Source organism: Eurypyga helias, unplaced genomic scaffold (assembly GCF_000690775.1).
Source record: "Eurypyga helias isolate BGI_N326 unplaced genomic scaffold, ASM69077v1 scaffold18549, whole genome shotgun sequence".
Taxonomy (NCBI): domain Eukaryota; kingdom Metazoa; phylum Chordata; class Aves; order Eurypygiformes; family Eurypygidae; genus Eurypyga; species Eurypyga helias.
In genome coordinates, this window is record NW_010270487.1 from 29,972 (window position 1) to 57,480 (window position 27,509).

The window sequence follows — 27,509 nt, forward strand, 5'->3', positions numbered from 1 at the left end:
TTAAGTAATGCTTAACTCAGTTGAGGGCAAGAGAGTCCACTTTCTTGGGAACAGTTGCAGTAAAAAACCTGGGGTTTTTTTATGGTCTTCATAGATTAACTCTCCAGAGAAAATAGGGAAGGAGGGAGAATGAAGATTTACATAAAACTCTCCCTTTTTTTTCATAGTGATCTTTGCCTTTTGCAAGTGAGAAGTATCTGAGAGAGAAAGCTCTTGTTTACTTGTTTAGTATTTTAAACTTATTTAGGTGCAAGCAAGTGTAAGTCAGTAACAATCTTCCACCATGTATTTCAAAGCATCTTGGACCCGTGACTCAACTGAAAATAATCCATTCTGCCCATGGGTTTTAGCATAGTAACAACTGGTTTCTCCACAGGCTGATATGCAGGCAAATAGAGTAATGGGTGCTGAATGAAGGCTAGAATGTGGTCAACTGAAGTTATGTTTTATTTAGACATAGATTAGTTGAAATAAAATGTGTTTTTAATTACACTAGGCTAGAATACATATATATCTCTATACCAGTTTATAATGGGATTTTTTTTTTTTAGTCTGAGGGATGGTTTATTAATGCATACCTCAAAATACACCTATGCTTTGCATTTTGGGAAACAAAATGTACACCTCAATAGAAGTATATTACTGTATTTCTGGGAATCATATTTTCTAGTAACTGGATCTGCTTTGTCTCTTGCATTTCATTAACAGATTGAAACACCATTTACAACAGTGATGTATGGTAAATAATGCTGAAATGTCACATTTTAATTAAGCTTTTTAACATTGCTTCATGCAAATCAATTTATACTGAGAGCAGAATGCACTTTAATTTCAGTAGCTGTTTTCAGGTGAAGAAAAGTTACAGTACTCCACTACAAAACATAGGATTTGCAACTTTAACATTTTAATGCTAAAACCCATGTGGTTTAAATGAAAGAAAGTGTCTAAAATTTTTTTATCTTCTCTCTAGCTAATTACATCAGTCTGTGTTCCTTGTAGTCACAGATGTACTTATAAAGCCAAGCAGCTTGGTCTGGACCTAGTCCTTCAATGCTTAATGAAGACACCATTAAATTTAAGGCATTTTAAGAAGTAGATTATTATATTTTAATAGAAATCTATTTAGAAATGAGGTTAAGAAGATAAAAACTCCTTTTTATTTCTTCATATTTCCCCTTTAGAATACTGCAGTGGGTTATCATGATAACTTTTATATGAAGTAAAAAACAGTATTAGAAGCCACCAGTACAGAAAAAGCATGTAATATATAAACGGAACCCTATTCATCAGGAATAGCTGATACTCATTATTGTCATTATTACTTATGAGAGGAAGTTGCAGTATTGTGATTCTGTGCTTGGGTGTACACAAGCACCTAATAGAATTGCGTGAATAATTGCCAAAACACTTGCCTAAGAAGACAACTAAAAGCTATATTCATTTCTTATTGAACTCTATTAATTCCAAACAAATTACACAAGAGAGAATTTATGGCTTACATTGTTTATTCATTAGAAGGCAGCATGATACATGATCCGTCTTTATGCACAATCCATAAGCCTCATTCCAGAGCTTTTTTGTAATGGACAAGACAGAAGAAGTCCCATGAGCCCAGTTTAAAGAGACAATGTATACCTTCCTTTTGATGTGTTGACTGAGAAGAGTTGACTATGCATTAAAATGAAAATGCATGTTGAAAAATACAGTGTGAAAACATAAAAATAGGTAATGTTTGGCCTGAAATTAATAAGTGAGACCATTTTTCAATGAAGCATTTGCAGTTTGTAAACTTTTTTTTTTTTAACTCTCCATGCTTTGTAAAGCCCTCCACTATGCTTCTAATGCACAGGTGTTCAAGAAACAACAAAACTATTGATTAACAAAACCACAGGATATATTTTGAAATATTGCTCTCAATTGGCAATGGAGTTCTCAAACTATTAGTAGTTTCCTCCACAGAATTTAAATATTTATTCAGTTTCTCTGACTGTGAGATTGGAATGTCAGTCTAGTTTACATAACTTTACAATGGCTTACTTTCAGAGTTTAATTAAAAATTCTATTTCTATCATTAAAATATATCAAACTAATAGATGTATTTTTTTATCCAGTCCACAAACATGGTGACTCGAACATACACTCCTGGTCGTTTGGGAAGTGCACACTCATAGCCAAATGATGTTACACCAACCAAAAACCACTTGTTACCGTCCTCACATGCCAGAGGGCCACCTGAATCTCCCTGCAATATGAAATGCAGAAGTTAAAAGTGAACAGTGTCAACTCTAAATCAGAGCTTGTTCATGATGCTTTGTGTTGATCCTTAATCATAGACGCTGTATCCCTATATGCCTTGGTCGCCAGAAGTCAGGTCAATATGAATTCTTCCATGTGGAAAAATTCTTGAGATAATAGATATCCTTTTTTTTTAAGGACATAATCTTAAAATCTTACCAATACATTCATATCAATACATGACTAGGTTTCAAATGATAATTTTTACTTATTACTTTTAGGTGTAACCCTTCCTCTTTCACCAAGCCTGGGTAAATGTGCAGGTTTATTTTTTAATTGAATCTATGCAGTCAAAATGCAGTTTTATTTTTGGCCACCCCAGAGTTTCTTCAGTTCTCAGTTTAGAGAAAAAGATGGCAAGATTGACAGAATAGGGGTCTTTCTCTCATTCCCCCCTTCTCAATACTTGAGCAGATGTAGCATTGCACTAAAGAGTGGGAGACCAAATTTGATTCATCCCACAGCCTGAGTGAAGGATTTCAGTGTGTCTTGTTTTGATGAGAAAGAAAACAATGACTGTTTTTGATTGTCTGTTGAGTTAGTTGAACCGGTGTTATTTTTGTCTTCTCACAACCCTGTGAATGGAGCTTTACAGGAGAATTCTGCAAGGACTTGCCCATTAAAATACTTCTGCCGGTAACTCTAGGGCACCCTCAGAAGTTCAAAGGCTGTGACAGCAGCCTAAAGGCTGAAGGACTATCAGAACACACTTGTTCATCTTTGCTCATAGTTGAATGGTCATTGATCACAACACTGCTCACTTGTACTCTGTATCAGACTGTGATTCTACACTGCTTTTTTTCCAGTATGAGGTTTAGAAGGCAAAAAAGAAAGAGGAAAGCCACAGAGACCTGAAGGAACGGCTGGTGACATTAGGCTAGCATAAACTCCTTCTCCCAGACTAAACTAGCCAAAGTAGCTTCACCTGATGAAGGCTTAGGTTGTGAGGGCAAGCCTAGAGCAATTACATGACAGTTCTACTCTTCAGACTAGAGGAGAACCAGTCCGTCTCCATGCCATAGACTCCATATTGCTGGAAGGAGAAACTGTGTGACAGCCAACTCTGACTACGTCCTCAAAGAGAAACTGTGTGTTATAAGAAGAGCTGGAACAGCTAAATACTGGGTTCCCCAGGACACAGCATAAGAGATCAATGCAGAAAGGCAGACTCTCCAAAATACTGTGGCATTCATTTACAAAAGGTCTACAGATTCTGGGGAAAAGCATCATTGCTCTCTCTGTTTCCCTGCATGAAGAATTTCTGAGACTTCAATCTATTTTGTATTTATTTCTCTGTACTCAGCTTTTCCCTGGCCATGTCCTTCTTTTCTTGATGAAATTACTCAGCAGTAACTATTCAAAGCTTAGTGCAGAAAATTTTCAGTCTTTGTATTTATCTCCCTCCATGGTTGTTTATGTCAAAATGATACAAAATAGATTATCTTTTCAACTTGCACCCTGATAAATGGGCAAAATACCATGAGTAGAAATTAACATTCATGGGCAGTGATTGTCCTGGTTCTAATGATTCAAGGATCAGGGTGCATTTTATTCAGTAATTGGATATGGTATATGCTAGCAGTGGAAATGAGTCACTTGTATTTACCTGACAGGTATCTATTCCTCCTGTGTCATATCCTGCACAGATCATAGTCTCAGTAATGATATATTCTGGCATCCATTGTTGGCATTTTTCATTTGAAATGAGAGGGACCTCTGCTTCTTGCAATATATCTGAAGTGGGACCTGATGAAAATAAAACGTATGGTTACCTGCTCTAATAAATACATACATTCCGCTTGGAACACTGATGATTTTGTTCCTGTTCCAGCATGCTGGGCACGTTACTGAGCAGCAGGAAGCCCTGCCTCACTGCTGTATTATTCAGGCATATACTCCTGTAACACAGTCACTGATTAAATGGTGCTCGTTAACTGAATCCTGTCTTTCATTTGTGTAATGGGACTGAATTTGGTTATAATTTAATCAAGATTACTAAAATCAATGGCTGTGAACTCACTATGGGGAGATCTAAGGGATCATTAAGGGTTTAGGAGCTTGGACTGCTCAGTGTTTCCCTTACTGTGTAACTTTGGCTATTACAAGTTATTATAAAAAAATTTGTTACTAATTCCTACCCAAAATTTTAAATGCAATTATATTGTGAAAATGTAGAAGCAAATGCATACAAGAAACTGTGGACGTGGAATGGCATGTTTATTATTTCACAGACACTCCAAACCTGGAGCATGTGATACACAAAGAGAACATACGTTTCACACTACACTCAGTAGGCTTGACTTCTCGGAAAAATCATTTGCACATTGTCAGAAAGACTAATCTTCCTCCTTCCCCACCCCCATACCTGAAAATAAGATGTATATATTTCATACGGAGAAAAGAAGTCATCCTAAGTTCTAAGGGGATGCAATAAGGTTTTTACATAGTTTAATGATCTTAGATATGTATAGTGTTTGTAATAAATATGTTATAAAGTCTATAACTTTGCTTTAGAGAAAAAACAGTGGAGAGGGATTGTTCCCAAATTTTCATATGGAGGAGTACCTGTTTAAACTATGCAGCCTTAGCAATCCCTCTGGAATCACAGAAGCAAGCTTTCCCTCACAGCTTCATGCCTGTCATATTTTTCCAAGCAGATGACTTACCTCCGTTCATAATACTACCCCAGCCAGCAATGGAGCAGTTAATTCCTGGTAAAAACTGTTGATTTTTTTCTGGTAAGCAGATAGGTTGTATGTAATCTGTGAATGTGAAACAAGCAATCAATTTCAACCTCTTCCCTGTATTCAGTTTTTTATGAAGTCACATAGGGAAATTTTCATAAATGTTCATTCAAACCCACTTTTTTGGGCAAGATCTCCAGGAAGTACTGGACTAACTCCAGAATGATTAGGTTGTAAAAAATGTACAGTCACCCCACCACCCTCATATGCTTCTCACAGAGTTTTGCATAATAGAGTAAATCTGTTTTTAGGAGAAAATAGCAACTCACCTGTATATTGCACTTTGTATTGAAGGTGCATGAGAGCAATATCGCTACCTTTCATACGTTTCATGTAATGAGGATTTATAACAATTTGATCGATGTCTTGAACTACTGTTGAAGGCTGTGTCATATCTGATTGGTCATACAAGCCAAGAACTGCTTTCCATCGAGATAGCTTTAATTGCCTTCTAGAAGTTGCAAGGAAAATTCACAATTATGAATGATTAGTACAAGTTCTGAAAAATATGCTAGGTAAAATGCTAATCTTTCACCTCATGGTAATTCATAGCATTTGTACATTTTGTCAAAATAAATAGTATGTAGCAGATGTGCTTACAGTTTTGTGATAATAACACTATCTTAAACATCCACACTGTAGAAATATGTGGTTGATTTTTTATGTTAAGCTTATAATGCATTATTTATAAAGAATTAATCAGACAGTAGTGCAGAGGGCAATACATTAACTAAATTAGTGTGGCCTTTTAAACACTGTGAAGAATAGTGTTGACTCCCCACCAGACAATTAATATCAGTTCCAGTTAGAACATTTTTATAGAATATGTAAAGAAAAATAGGCCGGAAGTGTTGTTGGAAATGCTGCAGTTCGTAGAGTCAGAAAATTGTTCTCTTCTTGTTTTTAATCTAAATCAAAAAGGATATGCTAAGACAAAATATGACATAATTTGCATTTTTTGCTGAGCTATGCATGCTGGTTTGAGGCTGTATTTAAGACAGATCACTTAATTATATTTGCTGTTTTTTAATCAATTAGTTGATAGTTTCAAAAATACGTTTTCAGCCTGATTGTTGGACTGAATTGGACTCTGCTAATCTTTTGGTTTGACATCAAGAGGTTATGTTGTTCTAAACTAGGAGCCTTTAGGCTAAATGTTCAGAATTAAGATGTAAAAATACAAGCTCCCACTTAAGAAAATTCCAGCAAAGTCAAGATGATAAAATGAGATTTTAGTGAAAATAGAAAGGTGATTTAAGTGAAAAGGAAGTACCAAGACAGGTGTGGATTTATTGTGTGAAAGTTAAGAGCTTTATCCTTCTCATGTCAGTGTCTTGGTGTCATGCAATGAGGCAGCATTAATGTATTGGTGTAGTCTCCACTGCTTTACTATGTAGCTATTTATAATGAAAGCTCTACTGTAATTTTGAATATTAATGTTCCTTTTTTTGCCATTCAAGTTTCTGGGTGTCTTTTATAGCACTTGTTTTTGTTACAGATGCTACGGAAACAAACCCTAGAAAATATTTAAATATGCATTGCTTTTTTGAGTGGTATAAATAACACCATCTAGAGGATATCCAATGTTGCCTAATCAATGCACATAAATCAAGATTCATTCCAATGATGCATAGTAAATCTTGATCAATCTATGATAACATAGAGGAGGAACAGGCAACACTGAGTTTACCTTTAGGAGGCATGATGTCATCCTTTATACCTCTGAGGAGATTTAACTAATTAATGGAGACTGACATTAATTATAGTATTAATACCATATACCTAAAGGGCAATTCTTCATTGTTCAGAAAAATGCTGCTTAGTTTCCATGATTCTCTGCTTTCAAGTAAGGACTGAGGGTTTACCAGAAAGTAATGGAGCCTCTAGCTGAGCCACAAGTGATTCAAAACACCGTAATTAAATGGTACGATACTTGTTAATTTTTTATATCAGTGTCACAAATTATTCATCATCTGATGCCTCCTTCATGAACCTGCACATAAAACAAGTGTTTTATCATCATTAAAAGAAAAAAGAAAAGACATGGCATCAGTGTCATCTCAGCTAGTTGGAAAGATGCCCTGGAGTCAAGTGAAAAGAGGCACTTGTGAATTTATATTAATTTCATTCTAAAGTAAACATGTAGAAACCCTATGAAAAGTGCCGCTCCCCAGTGGCTTCCGTATGATCCTTTGAAAGTGTGTTTTGCTCTATACAGGATTGATTGATGGCTCAGGTCATATGTCAACCCAGCTTTACTGATGACTGTTCACTGTTTGTGTACTTGCATGTTGTGGGAGTATCAGAATGTCTTAGCTTCTGAGTGCAATGAACATTACCCATATACACAGTGGGCTGCTGTCACCAGCCATTCATCACTGACAAGGGAGGCTCCACAAATGTGTCTGGAATCAAAATGGAGTGAAACTATCCAAGGCCAAGCCTCTCTTCTGGCATCACTTCCACCTACAATCCTTGTTCCACTGTCCTGAGTTACCATGTGTTTTCCACAAGCTAAAATAAAGAAATAAATAAATAATTAAAATAATAATAATAATAAAAAAGAAAATATTTGCAGATTTTTGGGGGGATATAGCATGTTTTATTGAACTATCTAATATTCTTGGAAAAATAGGCTTTGTAGTATCTGAACTGCTATTCAAAAATGTTATTGCTGTGGAAAAATGTTTGGTGTTTTATAGCTGAAATCAAGATGCAACTTTATAACTGGGATTTAGATGTGTTCTTTCCTCATGACTTCAGGATTTTTTATATATGTTTTCAGTATAGACCCATCTCTAGTGTATACTTAACTCTGAAAACAAGTGAAGACTTTAAATTTTCCTGTGTTTATATCATTATGAGTATAGCTTTTCAAGTCCATTCCCTAACCTTTCAATTCAAACTATAAACATTAGGCTTTATGGACTGAACAACTTGATTTCCATGTGAAATATTCCCAGGGTATGTGTACTTACGTTTAATGTTGCACTGCAAATGTATCACCAGGTTGTTCGAACAGCGTTCTCTAGAATGAAAGTGCAATTAAATCACAAGTATCTGTACACCAGGTAACACTAAATGACTGTCAAACATACATACCTACACACACATATATAAAAAAAAGTAAGTATACCTATGCTTATACATAAACACATTAGTTCATCACTCTCAAACTGTTAACCATAATATTTTGTCTTACGTTTTAATTATATTTTGTCTTACATGTTTTAATTATATTTAACATACAACATTATATTACATATAATATTAAATGCACATATTCTTCTTCAATCAACAATTAATTTGTGTAGGCTACAGAAATAAAAGCAGAATCTCTTGTGTTTTAGGAAAATGAGTCATCTGTCTGTGACAGATTCTCAGTAAAATTGTAACTGCATGTGCTATTTTTCTACCTTTTGAGATGTTTTCAATACCTTACCACTAGAGATCAGTGTGACCAAAGAATCCGAGGTTAGCTTGATATCACTGTATCTTTTTACTATGATTGTAACACACTGTAAAATATATAGCTGAATATACAGGGTTAGAAATTATTCAGCAGAGATACAAAGCCAGACTCGGAAGAGAAAAACTACTCAAGCATTTCTGATATCCAGAGGTTTTAAGATTATCTTCATAGCTTGTAATGAATCTGAACACTTGGGACAGTGTGTGTGCTAGCAATTTAAATCCGATACATACAGAAATATATCAGAGAAAAAAAAATAAGGTCTGCCAACGGCTAGTTTACAGCATGTATTTCCACATCATTTTTAAATCGAAAAAAGGAAGGATACTTGAAATATGATATGGTATTATGTATCCCTCACTAGGTCTGCTCTAAAATTTGATAGTAATTTTTCACTTCAAGATAGATGCATAATTTTAAAGCTGTAATTTAAGAAGTGGAAACCAGATTATGTAATTTGTATTCAAAACTGTATTAACTTCATAAGGGCGTCCCTTGGCAGTGAGGCAAACATCAGGGAAGACAATCAGAAATGCATAAACCCACAGGAAACCAATACCAACTTCTTCATAAACTTCATAGTAACTAAATACTCTTGACTGAGCCCCCTCCATAGGCTCTAAAAGGCTGGTCAGTAGGTGCTGTTTTTAGCTTCTTTATCTGGTCCTATGCTTTCTCTTACACTGATGCATAAACTAGCTAAACTAACATCCAACAAGTAAGATTTGTCCCCATGTTTTTTAACACTGAAGCAGAGTCTGTCCCACCACCAGTAACTGCTGATTGCATTAGGAGAAATTACTTCATGGGCCTCTGCTTTGTCTTCTTTCTGAAGCTATCTCACAGTATGACCACCTCTTCCTTGCCTGCACTGCAACTCACCAGTCCCCAGCTGTCTCTGGGACAGCACAGGGGAGTCCAAAAGGCAGCAGAGGCATTTCATGTGCTGAACGCCCACACAATGGGCCTTTCTGAGTGTCGCCTACGAAGCAGCATGCTGGGCAGAAGTCTCGAGTGGTTGGGACATTTGTGAGTATGATCTTTGCTTAGGACTGGCAATAGCAATTACGCCTGTGGAATCTGCCCACATATATCTTCAAGGCAGGATTTTGCCCTGTTACAAAGGTGAGGTATTTCTTGGCAGGATAACTAAGGGAATCAGAAAATAGTTTTGCTGTCTCTGCCACCGCAGCTTTCAAGTCCTATTATATGTGCCTTTCTTTGCTTGCATAAAGACCAAAGAATATGTGAGAAATATATTTTATAATTTGATTACCAGTTATTGATTTTTTAAATTATCAAATCTGTGTGATCCTTCAATCATTCATTGTATGTACAAAAAAAAATTGTGCAAATCTGTAATATGACACCCTGTGAAATTATTCCTATCAGCTGCCTAGATGAAACATTGTAGATATTAGACATGAGGGTTTAGACATCCACTCAAGAAAAAAGGGAAAATATCTTGCAATGATATTCCATTAGTTTATGATACTTCACTCTCACTACCAGTGAGAATGATAAATGTTTGGGATTAGCAGAATATAATTAGAACATATAATGTATATTTTTAATTATTTATTTTTTTTACTGTAGATAAAATATAGCATAGCAAACAGCTATGTATTACTGTAGATAAAATATAGCATAGCAAAAGAATTCTCTCCTGCTTTGTTACTATGGGGTATGTTTATCAAGGAAATGTGAAAGAACATGGACTCTTGCCATCTTCAACATGGTTTCAGCATTTCAGCAATTAGACAGTAATTTTCTGCCTCAGTGCTTTTGGTAGGGTTCCAGGAAAATGTGTATAATAAACCCTCTTATAAACAAGAAGATAGTAGTTGAAGTAATTATGGTGTGTGGTTCCTGCCCCCGCCACCCCCGCTAACATTACATTTTCATTTAATCTACAAGAAACTACCAGTTTTAGGAGCCTTCAGAATCACTTCAGCTGTTATTTGGACTGAGAAAGATTAGAATATAATTGAATATATTGTCAGGATCATCTTGTCTAAGGATTCACTTCTAAATCTGGAAATAAATCCAGAAGTAATTTTTGAGTGGCACTAATTTGTCTAAATATAGATACCTGTCAGTAGATTGCTTACTTTAGCAACCCACACTTAATCCTAAAACTGTTAATAAAATCAATGGATTATAGATTGTGACTCATTATTTTTAAACAGATGCCTTGAGGGATTCTAATTTGGAGTGCTTACTTTTCTCTGTTGATCACAGAAAGAGCCTAGTGTGATAACTACTATATAACCATGGCTGAATGCCTCTCAATTTTAATTCTTCTCCTATATTATAAGTTCATAATTTAGAGATTTCTAGATAATAAATGTTTTTTAAAAAAAGCAGTATTTATCATTTCTGCAATAAATGTATAAAGACTTTACTCAAGATTATACTGAATGCTAGCTAAAAACGTAGCAAGCATCTCTCCTTTAAAATTTACTAAAGGTGTACAAGAATGGAGGGGGGAAGAGTGAGTTGCCCGATGTTACAGAGAATTCAGCAATAGACGGAGAATAAAAGCTAGATATGTTTATAGTCCAGACCTGATACAGAATCATGCTACCCCTCCGATGAACTTGAACTAGAAATTAGTGTATAAATAATCACCACCATATTTTAAATTATTCTTTGCATGAGGAAGAAACCTCACTCTACCCACCTTTTTGTAAATATTAGGCTCTGGTTAGCTGCTTTGGTGATTTTGACAAATGGGCCATCTCCAGTGACTAATACAGCTGATGACGTATTTGCATCCCTGAAAGGAAAAAGACACACATGCAATTTTTAAACATTTTTAGATATTTATCCTGTTCAGTTGCAGAATGGAACTGTAATAGCTGAACCTTAGAATATCAGTTTTGCCTTTTTTTGGGGGGGGTGGGTGGGGGGTGTGCAGTTACATTGATACTATACATCTGTGCCTAGAGAGGAAATGAAACTATTTTATATCATGAAGAATCTAATGGAATAAATGCTGCCTTCCTTAGAAGTTGCTTCACCTTGCCCATCTATTGAAATCAAAGTAACTGTGGAATAAGTCAAGGGTGTCATGTTTGGTATCAAACAGGATAGTTCTTCTGAAGTGGGTTGTACTCCTCAACTCACTGCCTGGGTTTGTTTGTGGTTAGTTTTTTTTTTTTTGGTAACAGTCTTTTGAACACCAATAATTACTATTGGCGAGCTAAATTATTTTGATGTTTACAACCCACATCCAGCTTTACTTTATAGCCCATTCTGCTATGACCAGCTTGGAACATACACCCAAGAAACATATTTGCTTTCTCTTGAGGGAGCATGGGGGAAAAAAGATATCTTTGCTGACACCAGTCTAACCACCGAGTTATGATGACTGCAAATGTGTATAGAAGTCACAAAATTATTTCTTGAGAGAGTCAGTGAGAAGGAGCTTTTACCAATGTAAAAAATGAACATGCTACCAGGAAAAGCTTAGAGTATGTACACTTATTACTGGCTTACATTTTCCATGGCACATTATAGCAGGAAACTTCGATTGAATGCATGTGTGTTTTACTAGATTACTGTAACAGACCCTGTAATAGGGCAAATACTATAAACCTTCCAAGTCAAAGCTCCCACCAACTTTGCAATACTTGTGAAGATCTGTCATCTCACCTCAGCATCTTTCTTGGTCTTTTTCAGCAAAGATGCGGCAAACTACTTCCCACTCTTCTGCTTCTTTTTTTTTAAGTAAATGCTGAAATTTCTGGATTACAGTTTGGTATTTTTCTGAGCTTCTCTGTAACCACAGGGCCTTTATTAAGCTTTCCCAGCTTTTTAAAATAAAATCTAAACCTTTTTCTAAGACAATCTTTTTTTTTTGGTTTCTTAGTGAGCTGAAGCACATGATTGGAAATCTCTAAGCTGTATGAGTGACTGCAAAAATCCATCTGCTACACTTTTACTTATTTTAAATGATGAGGGTTAAGCATTTCTGTAAGTGTAAGAAAGCATACACTTTTCCTGTAGATATTCAATTTAGTAACAAGTATATAGTTTGTTCTGCAGGTCCAGAAATGCACTGTCATAGCTCTTTAATTTCTGTTATTTAAAATAATCTTTTACAAATATTGCAGGTTGTGAGAAAAATGGCCTTTAAGAAGCTAGCCTAGGTGTTAAGTAATCCTCATTCCATTCAGCATACTTACTGCGCAAAAGTTACAGAAAACATAGAAAATAGTCTTAATGTCATACACACAGATGTACAGAGATATCTGTGCAGTAAATTCCTCAGATGTTACTGGTCCTCATGTACACAAATACCCTATGGATCCCTGTGATTTCAGTCTCTAACCCTGTCTCAGATGTACTCAGTAACAAGCAGTAGTAAATGTTGAGAAATATTCAGATGATGTGGTACCATGCCGAAATAAGTATTCAGAATAAGGATAGAAGTGCAATTGTCTGATAGCTACAATTATTAAACAAACAAACAAACAAACCAACACGTAAGCAATGCATTTCCTATCTGAAGGAAACATGTTCACACATTTTGTGATTCATTGTTTAGTTCTCAGGCTGTGGGATTATGCAGTTTGCTTAATATGTGTTTGATACACAGGCAGCATTACTGTTTCTTGGGTTGATTTTGTGACTGTTAGAAAATCTAACAATGAAGTAAAGTAGCAAATTAAAAATAGAGAACACTTACTTTGGCATAAAGCAGCTTTATCCACAGGAGGATTCATATGAAGAGCTGCTGTTTTCTAAATGCTTGTGTGCACACAATTTTTTTATATGAAAATTTGCAAATCATTAATAAAACTAACCGCTATACTTTTCTGGATTTGAAATGAAGCTACTTAGGCAATGGGTTTAAGCCAAGCTTACTAGCAGTGTCTGATCCTAAGTGAAACTGAACCTACAAATCCAAAAAGATAATTGAGACATCTCCTGTGTCTTTCAAATTATAGTGCACTTTATTACTGGTGAACACTGACTTGAAATTAAGTCTATCACAAAATTATTAGGACTGTCCTAATTCTGATCCTCAATGTTGCAAACACAGCCTGAACACACTGAGAACCAGGTTCCTTCTTACATCCAGCACGTGACTCCCATTGCCTCTACACCAGAGGAAGATTTTAATATTTGTTTATAAACCTGATTTATCCATCAGATTTTTTTTTTTTTTTTTTGTGGTTCCTAGATTTTGAGGAATTATCTCCATCTCTTTCAGGCCATGTGTAATATAGTCAGCACACTAGGGAACCTGGGTCTGACAGTCACAGGCAGGGTTTTCTGAGGTGTCTGAAGGAGCTATGCATGTAGCTACTACTGACCATTCGTAATTGGGGAGGATGAAAACCTAATTGACCTCAAAATCTCAAATAAGACATTGTATTCCAATGAACTCATTTCCTTCTCAAGAATTTTGTGAGTTCATGAAGAAAATAGGGCTTGCTCTCAACCTTTCAGTCTAAACTCTCAGTCCTTCTTGGACTTTTGAGTATGGCAGAATTGGAAGGTCTGCCCCCACTCCTGGGTACAATTCAGTAAAGACCCAGCTGGCTGTGGTCCCAGAGAAACAAGCATGTTTCACAGCACACCAACAGAATGGTGAAAAGCTAAATGTACGATTTTGTTGGTTCAAGAAAAAACGATGCTAACAGCACTCAGATTTGGAGAGCATTGTCAGATGCACACAGTTACAAGTGCAAAGGGAGCAAAGCATCTTGTTCAGGTTTCTCAAGAGCATGAGTTTGTGCACCTTGCACTGCAGACTCATTAAGAACATTTGTAAATTATTTGTCTAAGCTATATTTTGTAGATGAACACATAAGCATGCCTCCAGATTTGCTTCCTGTTTGGCACATATCACAAATGCAACAGTCAGACAGTTGAAAAATGGAGGCAAAAGGATTCAAATGCGTGAATTATTAGAATCTGTATGGAACACTGCACTTTCTAGCCCAGCTACATAAATAACCAGGATATGCTACAGGACTCCTATCATTTCAGTCCTTTTCATAAATTAAACAGTAAATGAGACTAACATATGTAAAAGCAATTAACAGCTGAAGTAAATCGTCCTCGATGAACCTTAGCCTCTTTCGCTAATAAAACGTGATTCTAGGTAATTATTCAGTATAGAAGCATGAGCTATAGCCTCCTCAAGACCTGTTATTACAAACATCCATTTCGTAACGAACATGGTGCCACTTATGTGCTGCTACAGAGGGATTTGTGGAAGGCAGAAATAGTGTGATGCTTACAGGAGTTATATACATGTATATATATGAGAATTTTATCCTAATCTGTAGGATCAGTACAGCAGTACCATCTAAGATGTGAGAATGTAATACAATTTAGGTTTAAAAAAACTTTTTCTTTATAATGGGAATATGTAATAAACTGAGAAATGGAATTAGAAAGTAGTTACAAGGAAACTTAATAAGAATTTTTTAGCAAGTATATCTGTTTTATAGAGACAAACTGAAACATATTGCAACAGAATGTTATGGAGATAAAAGCCTAAGTTTTTAAAAGGTAAGAGAAAGTACCATGGAAGACAAATTTCACTGAAGACTATCAAATATAAAAATATAAATTAAACCAACAGACCACAAAATTACTAATGTCCAGAAGCTATAGAGGGAAAGGAGGCAGGGGAGTGGAAGAAAGACTCTGGAACAAGGCTACTGGCCACTTCAGAGGACAAGGTATTTGACTAGAAGAACATTTTGTCATAGTTTATATGCCCTTAGATGCATGAATAAATGAGATAACTGCATACATAAATTGCAATCAGTAATTTTAGATGCAGGTATCTAATTTTTACATAAATATTGTACCTACCCAAAGTAAAAAAAAAAAAAACAAAACCACCAAACAAAAAACCCAAAACCACCAAACGAGCACACAATCATTCAATAATTAAAAGTATTTTCAAATAACACTTGGATATTTTTCTAAGCACCCCTAACTCTGTGCTTTCTACAGTTAATTTTTCAGAATGGCATTTGTAGGCATCCTACTTTGGTCTGAGACCAACATAATGAATTGCATTTATTACTTGCATGAGTGACATTCCTACAGTGACACTGTAGGAAAGCTGCTTATTATTCAGAAGACATCAGTGAAATTGCATACAGTGTAAGTAAGGCCAGAATTTAGGCCACAAATTTTAGCTCAGAATGAAAAATACACTACTTCTGCACTCAACTCTCCACACCTTTTCCCTGGAAATTCTGAACAATGACTGAAGCCAAATCTATTGTTTTAGTCAGATACTTCTCTTCTTCCTCCCCACTCCAAGTATACCTCAAGAGAAATAGAGTTTCCTCTCCCAGCAGCTCAGGTCTAATGACAGGTATGAAATGTGTTGGGAGCCCAATAGCAGAATACCCAAGTCACTATCTTGAATTTACTTGAAATGAACATTAGTGTGATAGCAGAGCAGCCAAGGATGCTGTTTGCTCCAGCCTTACTCTTGAGCCATCTTCGTAAAAGACGTAAATGATGACATAAAGTGATAAAAGACTAATACCTCTACATCAGTCTCCCAGGGTTCTCCAATATGTATCCTCATGCCTAATCTGCCATATTCAGAGTCATCAATCCTGCGATGAATGCCATCACAGGAGGGTTTGCAACACTCATAAATTTGTTGGCACGCCAAGCACTTCATTTGCCACAGAAAAATGCTTTTGACATTTTTTTTGATGGTAAAGATACCAGTAAAATGATGAGGAAAACATCAATATACAGACTCAAAAAACCTGAAAACAAGTTATAAGGATAATGAATGTTTTTTCACTTACCCTAACCCCAGCAGCTGGCAAATACTGTCTGAAATTTGTTCATTCCAATCATCTGCACATGCCAGGTGCCACGTTCTCCCAATCCTGGCCTGTACCAGCCCTTCGGTACTTAGAGAACCATTAAACAATCTCACTGTAGACCAAAATGGACAGAAGCATTTTAGATAGGTGGGAAACCACCCTCTCTCTCCATCCAAAACAAACAGAAATGTGATATAAAGAGATTTATTATTGCAGCAAAGAACAATAAAAAGTTAAAATATGTTACAGCAATAATAAACCCAGTATTTCCAGGATCTTGTGTTCCCACAGGAAGGAAATGTCGTTATTTCATTCTATATTTCTGCCACAGGAGAGTTTCCTATCCTGTATTTTGCAAATGTCTCACTAATAGACAATAAACAGTACATTTTCCGTCAACTCTTACCAATGTTTTTTCTTAGCCAGCATTATGTAATTTCCAGATACAGTGTGAAGCTGTAGCTACACGATGCTGAGTAACACTGCAAATAAGGTTAAAACTAGACCCGACAGAAAAAAAAAGGATTCTCCAGTTCTAATTTTATGAGAATTTTCACTGTTTTTGTTGCAGCTTTAGTTAAAATACACACACACAAATAATGTTCCTGAAAACCAATCTTTCTATCAAAACTTTTCCCAAAACAAAATATTCAGAAATTCATTATTTGGGAAAAAACTCATGCTATTGGCATAGTGACTGAGGAAGTTGTACCGTAAGTTTCAAGAAAGTCACAGAATTTCATACATGTCTCAAGACCTACAGCTGCGGTTCAGACAGATGACAGCTCTTGCCAGCATAAAGCAGGGAAAAACATAAAATGCATGTAAAATCTACTATTTGCCAAAATTTTCTTTTTTTTTTTTAAACCCTAGTTTTCTAGAAAATCTTTTTCCACCAAAATACTTCCAGAGAAATGTAAAGCATACCCACTATAGAAAAAAAAAAAAAAGTAGGAATGCCTCTTTTATAACCAGAGTGCATGAATTAAACAAGTGATATACAGCGATCAATTAATGGTAAACCTCAGTCATAAGAAATTTTTGAGTAGTCTTGAAAAATTTCAGAATTGTTTGCACTAAGAGATTTTGCCAAATTACTTCTGACACCTCTCCTGTCTTCAGCTTGAACTGTAATTCCTTTTCCTTTCTCCTTATCAGATCCATGTTCTTCTCCAAACAGGTTTTTGGTAAAGAATGAGAGAGTCATTGAGCATTCAACAACTGCTTCATTCAGATGTCATATATTTTAGAATACTGCAAAGGAAAAATATCCTATGCTTTTCTTTACAGTTGCTGGAAAGTTTCAGATGTTGGAGTATTTGAAAATACCAGTTTGTGTAGTTTAAAATGCCACTTCTGATAAGAAATTGAAATTGTTTTCAGGAAAATGATCAAATGACCCTGAAAAGGCTCAATGTGAGGATGCCTAATTGAATTTTCATTTTATTTTAAGGCTTAGATTGATTCATTCCATGTTTGGATTAAATGGGTTTTTGGAAACAATTCTCTCAATTCTGTAATGTGAGGTAATTTGTTATGAAGTAATAGACAATCTATGGCAAAATAAATCTTGGGGAAAATGTACATCATGTTAATGTAGGTGATGGTTATCTTGTTCAGATCTACTTTAGCAATGGCTGAAAAAATCCATTCAAGTCCTCTTTGCTTAAGAAGAAGCTCAAGTTAATTTTATTTTATGCATTTTAAAGGAAGAATATGTTTGCAAGAGTATAGCTAATTGCACTAATGTGAACAGTGAATCCATGCCTTCAGGCATATATATATATGTACACATATACTTCCATATGTGATATATACAAACTATATGTATGCGCATGTAAGACATTGAAATCAATGAGAACTGTCATCACTCATACAAGGACACATGTGATTCCTAGAAGTCCTCTTTAAAACTTTTAACTCTTTCATTTGTGCTCCATAATAGATTGTCAGAACAGCACTTTGTCAGAAACAGCAATTTAATCTCTGTGCTAGACCCAGCAGCATGATTTTAACATCTGGTTTATATTTAAATTACTGTTTAGAGAATGCTTTTCCCACATCATGTGAAAATAAGCCGTATACTGTACACCTACTTTTTGGAAAGAACCATTTTACCAGAGGACTAAGCAACAGCAGCTGTGGTCTCCTTGTAGGAACGTCACACCCACTGTGAGCAAGGGATGCTGCTCCGGCAGCTGCACCATCCCTTCACCTTATGGCAATGCAGGCTGGAGGGTGCCATGTGCTGCAGTTTGGCTTCACACCCAAGACTATCTGGGAATTTCCAACAAAACGACTCTACACTGCAGAATTTATACTCCTGTGAATCTCTAATAAATTATAGCAAAAAGGGATAGAACTTGGGAATACAATATGAATACTGAAGGAAAGCGAGTAATGAGTTTTCATTTGATTTTGAGGCCATTATAAGCAGCCACAGTTTTAAGCACAGAGGAACTTTATACATTTTCCAGAGATCTTCACCAGCTTACACACACTGTCTCATAAAAGTGACTGGTTTTTTGGGCCCTGACAAACTCAACCAGATGCTGCTGTGTAAATTGGCATGGCTTGCATGCAGCTGCAGTGTTTTATGCTAGCTGAGGTTTTGTGGGTGTTTTTCTATGCAATTTCTACCAAATATGCATGCATTCCTTCTCTTTGTATGAAGGAAACCTTACTGCACTTTGCTTCATCAGAACCATCTTCACACTGCGGCAGGTTGTCACAGAGGTTAAGCAATGGTATACACTCCCCACTCCCACACTGATGCTCGTCAACTGCACAACCTCCTGAAGGAAAACAGGAAAGGACAATTAATTCAAGGAGGGTTTATGTTCACTGGAGATCATACAGTTCACCTGAAAGAAAAATTGAGTGGGTAGTGTTGCAGAATCTTTAATTTCCTTTTGTTTCCTTTCCTATCCATCTCTTTTTCAAAATAACAATTACTTTCAGATAAATAGAAACTAATTAAGAATAAAGCCTATGATGTTACAACTGTAGTTTATGAAAGTCAAACCCTGATCAAATCCTGTCACAAGTGACTAATGATTTCAAGTTCCAGATGATCAGCACTTTTGAAAAAGTCTAGGCCTTAAAGCATGTCAAGTCAAACATACAATGAAAGAGGCACTGAAAAACAAGAGTCTCCTTTTGAAACCTGTCAGGGAGGAAAGGTAGAAGAGACAGAAGTAAACAAAGGAAAGAATTCACAAGAGTAGGATTAAGCAACTTCAGTACCAGTTATGTAACAAAGGCAGATCAGATAGACAGTAAATCTAAAGTTATAATTCTCTCCATGTCCAAAGTGGTTTTTTGATGGCATCATCCTATATATTTACATGAAATATACAGTCATAAATTTAAATTCTATTGAAAAAGTGTTTATTTTCTTTATTTTACTTTCCTGGATTTACTGACTGAAATGTTTAATTACCTAGAAGTCTTATTTAAGGCAAAATGACTGCTTTGCTTTGTAATTTTTAATATTCATATAAAATGATTCATTTGTCAGTCATCGTGGCTTGTTGTACAATATGGAAGCAAAAGAATATGGTTTATAAAAGACCTGAACCATATTTTCACATATTCAGTGGCCATAACTGGTCAGATTTTCCATAGAACTTAGTTTTCATTTAGACAGGTTTTCTTATGATATTGCATACTGACAAAAGTGTTTCTTTTCAAATTATGATTCCTTTTAAAAAACTTTATATTTCATGGAAAAATAAAATACAAAGAAAAATCTGCTTTTATTATAAAATTAATTTATTTACTGGCAATCCTTTTATCCTTGGGCAGGCATGCTAATAATATTATTCTTTGTCCTTTGGCTGTAAAGATCATGAATAAGCATAATTCTTTTGCAAATGGAACCTTTTCAATATATTTAACCAGAACTGGCAATGGCCACTTTGAGAACTTTGCCTTGCTAAGCTTAATTTTTATTTTACAACAAAATATGAGCAAAGCTGGCTCAGCAAAGATGCTGAACCAGCTAAAAATAAAGGGCACAGTATTGCTGGACTGAACAAATGGAATAAGAAGCAGCAAAACGTTCATATGTCCATATAAACCTACCTCTTAGTCTTGCACAATGGGACTAAATGGAGTTGATTTTACAAAGGTAAATCAGTGGTTAAGATTTTTTTTTAAAGATTAAGAAGATTAACATTATCTATAAAAAAGCTACAGCTAGCTAAATGTGCTGGGAGACACTTGCCTTTTATGATATTTAAAGTAAGAAAAAGAACATAGATTCTTCTTGACTTTCTATTAATGCAAATGCATGGTATTCACACATCTCTGAATACATACTGCTTTTTCTTTCTCTGTTTTTCTGCTGTCAGACTTCCACAGAAGTAATACAAAGCCTCTAATTAATTTTGGCAAGATTTGGCCTAGAGTTAGTGTAAGTATTTGTCCTGGTAAGCATAAACTGTTCCATGTACTTTAGTATTTGGCTCCATTTTCAATGTTTTTGGAGAGCTCATTGCTGCATTACTTATGAGAGTGACAAGTCTAATTACAGTCCCCAACAAAACCAAGAGTCTTTCAGAAAGGGACTGGCTGGGACCAGCAACACTGCTGTCCAAGTATTTAAAAGACTAACTTTCTCCAGATCCTTTGCATGCTCAGGGCCAAATTTCTAAAGATGCAAGAAGGAACATACTGCAAATAGTAATCAGTTACCATGTACATTTTTCTCTTCTAGTGGATGTGACCAATAATAAATATTTTACAAACATATTTAAACACACATTAATAAAATCTTCAAATGAGTCACAAAGTCATGTTCTTTTCTGGGTCTTGTACAGGGAATAGTTCATATTTGTAACCTTAACATTTGAATATATTTCGGTCAAAATACTGAGTCAATTCTTCATGTAATTTCACACAGAGCCACAGATGATAGAGACACTGGTCCATTTACACTGAAACAACAAAACCGTCACTTTTCTTTCTAGAAAACATAAAGCAGGTGTGGGTAGCCATCAGGCTTTTTCTCTTTAAATTTTTCATATATCTGTTTATCAAGGGCTGAGAGTCACCTTCCACTCTCCACTTTCTTTTGAATGTATTTGACCAGTGGTATAACCTCTTAAATACAAGGGTTCATATGCTTACCTAGATGGTATCCAGTAGTAAAGTTTGCAAGAAATCCCTTCCTTGTTGCAGACTTGTCTGTAAGGAGGATTACTGTCATCTGGTTTGTTGTAGAGAAGACATCTAGCAATGGGTCTTGTCCTGTATAGACGGCTATTCTCCAGGAGAATATGAATACATTTAAGCTAATTTTATTATGTATTTCAAAACGTTTTGGGTTCAAAAGCAAATACTGCTATCACACAAACACAGTTATTCCCCCAGCCGCTACCAGACTGCAATGATCAAAGCTCAACTCCAAATTTGACACATCTGTATAGAAAAATATGGTTTGAGTAAGAGATTATGCTTCTGTTTGTCCACATTCATGAACAATCTTAGTTACTGAGAACTTAATTTCATTTGGATTCCATGGCAAGCTGAGTGTGTGCAAACATGGAAAATGCGATGTCACATACATTATGCTTTGTCAAGTTTTCCTCCTAATTTCTGAGACCCAAAAATTTGAAGAAATGTAGAATGAAATCAGAGGGAATTAATTTTCTTTATATTACATCTATCAGTTTGGTCCAGATGGACGAGGCTCTGAGCAAGTTGGTCTAGTGGAGGGTGTCCTTGCCCATAGCAGGGGGGGGTGGAACTAGATCATCTTTAAGGTCCCTTCCAACCCAAACCATTCTATGATTCTGTGATTATATTCATATTAGTATCCAGCGCTGTTACTTGCCCAAAAGTAAGGAATTTGGTCCTCTGCCATCTCTGACTTCAACAACATCAAGAATATTTTCCAGATCAAAAACCTGAAAATGAAGTTGAATGTTTTTTCCCTTTTCAGCATTTATGTACCACACACCTAGAAAAAAATAACACACACAAAAATCACCTTTTCAGTTGTTACATTTATTGTGTTATTTTCATGTTGAAGGATTTTGGGGGGAAAAAAAAAAAATCTCTGCTAAACTATTAAGAATCACCTAGGAGACTTAGAAGCCTAAATCTTACCTTTAAAAGCAAGTTAGGCTGTCAAGACCCAAAATTCAATTGACTCTCATTCTCTGAAACACTTTTGAAAGCTGGATTTAGATTCCTAAAACACATTCATTTTTTTTACCATTCAAGACAGTTATGAGTTTCCCTAAAATAGGAAAGGTTATTCTTTTGTAACTGTGTAAATGTCACTTACATTTTATTTGGTAGTAAGATAATTTCTGTAATCAGTCACAGAAGCCTGTCTTTCAAGTTAGATGTCTTTTTACAGAAGAAGTATTTTCTTCTGGGTAGCCTATGCTTTATCATATTTAATCCATGTGCATATATTATTAAAATCTTGTAAAGAAAGTAGAAGAAACCAAACATTTTTTAATCTGTTCATAGAATGAAAACTGTTTTCTCAGTAGTAGGAACCTCATTTGGGAACTTGTGAAATTAATACCTGGAAATTAGAGTCATATCTCAAGTGGGACAGAAACACAAAATTACAACTCTTGTGACTAGCATACCAACACAATTTTCTAGTCAAAGGTGAAGGAATGAATAATTAAAATTTCATTAAGAAGCAATGACAAAGTTCTCTTCCTTGCTTCATCCATCAACAGCACATAGTGGACCACCTTGAAGATTTTCAGTTTTGCCAGCTGTAGTTTAATCTAAATCAAGTAACACCAATAGCATAACAATGTCTTTTCACTAGTACGTTAAGGAACATTCAATAAAAAGAGGATCCCTTGAAAAATGCATACACACATTCTTTGCCTCTAGAGTAGGTTAACTATTTAAAAGATGAAATAATATTAACATGGCAAATACATTGAGTTGTAATGGTAAAATGGACATTTTCAGCACCTTGTCTGTTGTTGCATTGACATAAAGATATTTGATATAATAGGCATGATGGAATTGGTCTATCTGAACCCATTTCAAAGCATAATGCATGTCTTCATCACTTTTCAATGAATCACGATTCCTTAGCTTCTGCTTAGTGCCATATAGACTTCAGTTAAATGATCCCACCATATATAGCTTAGATTTATTTGGCTTGAAAGCATTGGACTTGAGAAAACAGATGTAGTATCCCTAACCTATATGGCTAAACTTCTTCTGAAGACTTGGAGAAGACAGACTTACAATAAGCTTGATTAGGGTAATTGTTTGGAAAGTTTTCAGAGCTGAATGTACTGTTTGGCTCCCAGAGTTCAACTGGTCCTCCACAGTCAGCTGGGAAAAAAACCCACAAATATATAATTAACCTATTGTCTTACTTTTGCAATACATTGTAACAAAGGTAATTTGGAAAACATAATTTTATGAAGAGGATATTCAAGCTAACTTATCACTATAAGGACTAAGTTATGGTGCCATTGCATTAAAACTTGAATAATGAGTTGTGAAAACAACACTCTGGTAAAAGCACTGAGGAGACAAAGTGTGTAAGAAATTCACTGTCCTTACTAGTTACAGTGTCTAAGTCAGACCTTCTGACATATACAATTCATTCCATAGTGTTATCTACAGCTATAGTTCATATCTTGCTGTTTGTGAAGTGCTAGTGCCCAGGTGCAGAACTGTATTCATGATGGGGCTGTGAGAAATCATCCCCATGTAGTTAGGGAAAGTCTGTTCTTCGTGTGATGATTATTGGTCTGCAAGCTGTGCACATGACAGAAAATATGAAGAAAGGCATGTGATACAGTCAACTGTATGCTTTACTAGTACATTAATATAAAAGCTAGAAAACGTCAAAGAAGGAGTGTTGTTCCCTCCCCCCCCCGTTAAATACAATTTCTTTATGCACTTACATTGTATGCCTTGCTTATTATCTGATTGACCTTCTTGCAGCATTACCAGAAATACTCAAGTACGAAGACCATTTTGTCAACTAGCAAATAAACTTTACAGCAAAAAAGAAATCCTTACTCTGTTATTTTTATTTCATCAGGACCCTAAAAACTTTTACAATTAAACCTTGTAAATGGTAAAAGTAGCCATTTGCTTTTCCTTCAAACGAATGTCCCAATAATAAAGGTCTTTTAACATAAATATGTATACGCACTTATATATAAAAATTAACCGCATGAAGTTCAACAAGGCCACGTGCAAGGTACAGGCACCTGGTTCAGGGCAATCCCAAGCACAAGTACAGGCTGGGTGGAGAATGGATTGAGAGCAGCCCCGAGGAGAAAGACTTGGGGCTCCTGGTGGATGAAAAACGGAACATGAGCCGGCAGTGTGCGCTGGCAGCCCAGAAAGCCAACCGTAACTTGGGCTGTATCCAGAGAAGCGTGGGCAGCAGGTCGAGGGAGGTGATTCTGCCCCTGTACTCTGCTCTTGTGAGACCCCACCTGGAGTGCTGCATCCAGCTCTGAGGGCCTCAACATAAGAAGGACAGGGACCTGTTATGATCAGAGGGCTGGAGCACTTTTGCTGTGAAGAAAGGCTGAGAGAATTTGGCTTGTTCAGCCTGGAGAAGAGAAGGCTCCAAGGAGACCTTATTGCAGCCTTCCAGTACCAGAAAGAACCTACAAGGAAGCTGGGAGGGGACTTTTTACAAAGGCCTGAAGTGACAGGACAAGGGGTAACAGGTTTAAATTGAAAGCAGGGAGGTTTAGATTAGATATCAGGAAGAAGTTCTTCACAGAGAGGGTGGTGAGGCACTGGAACTGGTTGCCCAGAGAAGCTGTGGATGCCCCATTCCTGGCTGTCTTCAAGGCTGGGCTGGATGAGGCTTTGAGCAACCTGGTCTAGTGGAAGGTGTCCCTACCCATGGCAGGGGGGTTGGAACTAGACGGTCTTTAAGGTCCCTTCCAACCCAAACCATTCTATGATTCAATGAATAAAATGTATTTGAAAGCAAATATTGGAGATATGTATGTACACACATATATACACTCGCACACTTAGACATAGCTAACTGGAATTTATATATTCAATATGTTCTTTCAATATAGAGTTTAGATGCTGGTTTACATCCAGAATATCTCAGCATCATATTCCAAAACTTTACTTCATTTGAGAAATATTATTTAACTTCACTTCAACTGTACCACCAGAAAAAACTTTGGTGTTTTCCCCCTTACACTGTTCTCAATTACTTAAAATATAAAAAGTGCTCCTCCATTTGCTTTAGGAAATAAAAGTCAAGGAAGAAGAAACTACCGTTCAAATTTTGTTTTGTTCTTTGAAGTAAAATTTGTTTTTTAACCGTCAGACTTTGGCTATACTTCAATACTGTTCCCCCCTGCCCCACATTATGGTTCAAATTATGTGTTTCATCATGTCTGTCAGTATTGCATACTCTGAGCCACTTGGTTGGGGACTGCATAAGATGCAAGTCCTACTGAGTTTGCCCACTGAATCCTATTGGGAGGAAGCTCCACTACATACAAGAAAGATTTGAACTTTCTTATGATAGACATCTTACAGAACTTTGTTTCACCAAATCACTCCTGGCAAGAAAAGTTGAACTCTTTGAAAGGAAAAGGAACTGTTAATGATCACACATTGATTAACAAGTATATTATGTTACAGCTGTATGCCTCCCAAGGAGGACTACTTTCTGTAAATACCATTAACAACAAATATTATATTGGCTTTTTTAAAATGAAACATTACTGCACGTACAAACACAGCTATTGCAAAGCTGCTTGAAGAATACGTGATTCTTAGCTTGTATCATCTGATGATACAGAGCAAAACAACCTTTCTTAATAGCAGAACAGGGGCAACATGATGAAATCTGATCTCGTGTTGACTACATGTAAGGTACATTAGTAATGGTCTTTCTTTTCCAGAGAAAAAACAATAGAAGTAATTGATTTTACTCATGTATGGAAAAAATATTTTAAAAATTTCCAGTGATCTTTATATAAATTTATGTTTAGAGTCACTCGTTAGAGAACCAAATAACAATCAGCACCAATAATCTTGGTCCCTTCATGAGCATAATAGACAATTTTCTCAACACTGTAGAACATGTTATATGACATGAAAAAATTCCTCTGTATTTCAGCCAAAACTTTAATTTACACTGACATGCATATCTTAACTGTGCAATCTACACTGTAATTTCCACACTGCTGTTTATGTTAAAAGACAGGTTATAAATGAATATGAAGATGAAAGAAATCTTTGTTTTGGATGAAAGTGAAAGTTTAGTCTTGTGCAAAAGACAAAAGCAAATCCAGCTTCCCTACCACTACCAAATATTTTTTTTTTGACTTTTCAATGAGCTTCTGTGGCACTGTGAATCATGCCATTGCCTCTTACTGAAGCTCTAAGTCTAGCAAATGAAATTGGCTCAGCTCAAATGCTTTCATCTCTTGTTTATAGACATGACATTTGTAGCGAAACCATTAGTGTTAGTAAGTTTGCACCACATCCATCAAAGTGATTTCATACTTCTTTGAAGAGGATGGATAACACTCACTTTTCTTCAGCAGGTAACAGGTAGCGTATACATAGCATGCCTCAACAAAGTTATACAAGCAAGTTAGTCTTTCCCCCGCAACAGCTTAGCCTGTGCTTTTGTATCACATTGAACGACAGTATGGATCCTATCTAATCTTAGAAGTAGTTATACGCCACATGACCACTTTCTTTTTTGAATATTGAAACTTTATCACCATAGTGTGGTTAACGATCTATAGTTTGAATGGTATTTCTTTGTGGTGTTTTCATAGTACCACTCAGCTGCTATTTACTATAGGAGTGTTATACCAATAATCATGAGACTGATGTTAGTTTGTGAGGTGCATTTACCCACAGCACCTGAAAGATGGCTGGAGGTGGCAACATCAGCCCCTCTTCACAGTATTACTTGAATGAAAACTGGAAACAAATTTGAAAATCCACTTATTTAAATTATGACTGAAACTGCTAATGTTATTAAAATATAATTTTGATGACAAGAGACACCTTATTGAATTTTACCTCCCTGCAGTTCAGGATGAAGGTGTAAAACTGAATTTTGCTCTTATATTTAGAATTTATTGGTTTCTAACCTGTCTTGATGTAGAAGATTTAGAGGTGATAGTTTTAATAGAACGGCAATATTAGTATACAGTG

General features: G+C 35.9%; 1 protein-coding gene across 1 annotated transcript in view; it reads right to left on the reverse strand.

Annotated features, from left to right (window-relative positions):
- Window positions 1-2,086: 2,086 nt before the first annotated feature.
- Window positions 2,087-27,509, reverse strand: part of TMPRSS15 (transmembrane protease, serine 15) — a gene marked incomplete at its 5' end in the record, with an annotated part of 53,968 nt that continues 28,545 nt past the window's right edge. The window contains 12 exons of the mRNA XM_010158470.1: window positions 2,087-2,242; window positions 3,902-4,041; window positions 4,962-5,057; window positions 5,309-5,490; window positions 7,379-7,553; window positions 8,018-8,067; window positions 11,195-11,290; window positions 16,317-16,449; window positions 19,022-19,129; window positions 21,471-21,602; window positions 22,177-22,302; window positions 23,574-23,663. Coding sequence (XP_010156772.1) covers window positions 2,087-2,242; window positions 3,902-4,041; window positions 4,962-5,057; window positions 5,309-5,490; window positions 7,379-7,553; window positions 8,018-8,067; window positions 11,195-11,290; window positions 16,317-16,449; window positions 19,022-19,129; window positions 21,471-21,602; window positions 22,177-22,302; window positions 23,574-23,663 — 1,484 coding nt within the window. The remainder of the gene's footprint in view (window positions 2,243-3,901; window positions 4,042-4,961; window positions 5,058-5,308; window positions 5,491-7,378; window positions 7,554-8,017; window positions 8,068-11,194; window positions 11,291-16,316; window positions 16,450-19,021; window positions 19,130-21,470; window positions 21,603-22,176; window positions 22,303-23,573; window positions 23,664-27,509) is intronic.